The sequence below is a fragment of the Apaloderma vittatum genome, unplaced genomic scaffold (assembly GCF_000703405.1).
Source record: "Apaloderma vittatum isolate BGI_N311 unplaced genomic scaffold, ASM70340v1 scaffold16804, whole genome shotgun sequence".
Lineage (NCBI taxonomy): Eukaryota > Metazoa > Chordata > Aves > Trogoniformes > Trogonidae > Apaloderma > Apaloderma vittatum.
The window spans coordinates 27373-27922 of NW_009714518.1; the positions used below are offsets into that span (position 1 = coordinate 27373).

The window sequence follows — 550 nt, forward strand, 5'->3', positions numbered from 1 at the left end:
CGCTCAAATGTAGCATTCTGCCTGCCGTTCCTCTCGCCAGCAGCGGCCACCTCCCGCGCCCACCAGAGCTGAGCACAGCCCGACTCCTGCAACTCAAAACGGGTGTTAATCCCTCTCTTCTGGAAGCAGCGCTTGGGGGAGTTCGGCATCAAGCCCACGTTAACTCAGCCCACCCGGCAACTCTCCTTCGCACACAGAAGGGGCTCCTGGGCAGGGTTTGGATTGGGCAGAAAGAAATATCTGGAGATATTTCTGCTGGAGAACATTCTGCCCAGCACGACAGGCTAGAGCGGGGCAGTGGGGTCTCACCAGCCCAGCACAGCCCCTCGATCAGAGGGGCAACAGCACACAGGGCGAGAAGACTGTCTCTTTTTCTGCGTGACATGGTTGGCTGGACCCGTGTTCCCTATCCCTTCAGACCTCCTGAGGAGGGGGCCCTGGGCCAGCTCGCGCCCAGCGACCCAGGGGGAGCTCAGGAGGCGAATCCCTTACCTGTGGCACTGCTCCCCGGCGACACGGGCTGCAGCAAGGCTTTCTCTTGCAAGGAGGC

The 550-nt window shown here is 61.3% G+C and overlaps 1 protein-coding gene across 1 annotated transcript in view; it reads right to left on the reverse strand.

The window, feature by feature from the left end:
• ZNF276 (zinc finger protein 276) overlaps positions 1-544 on the reverse strand; it is a gene marked incomplete at its 5' end in the record, with an annotated part of 4515 nt that extends 3971 nt beyond the window's left edge. The window contains one exon of the mRNA XM_009868805.1: positions 493-544. Within this exon, the coding sequence (XP_009867107.1) occupies positions 493-544 (52 nt within the window). The remainder of the gene's footprint in view (positions 1-492) is intronic.
• Between the last annotated feature and the right edge of the window lie 6 nt (positions 545-550).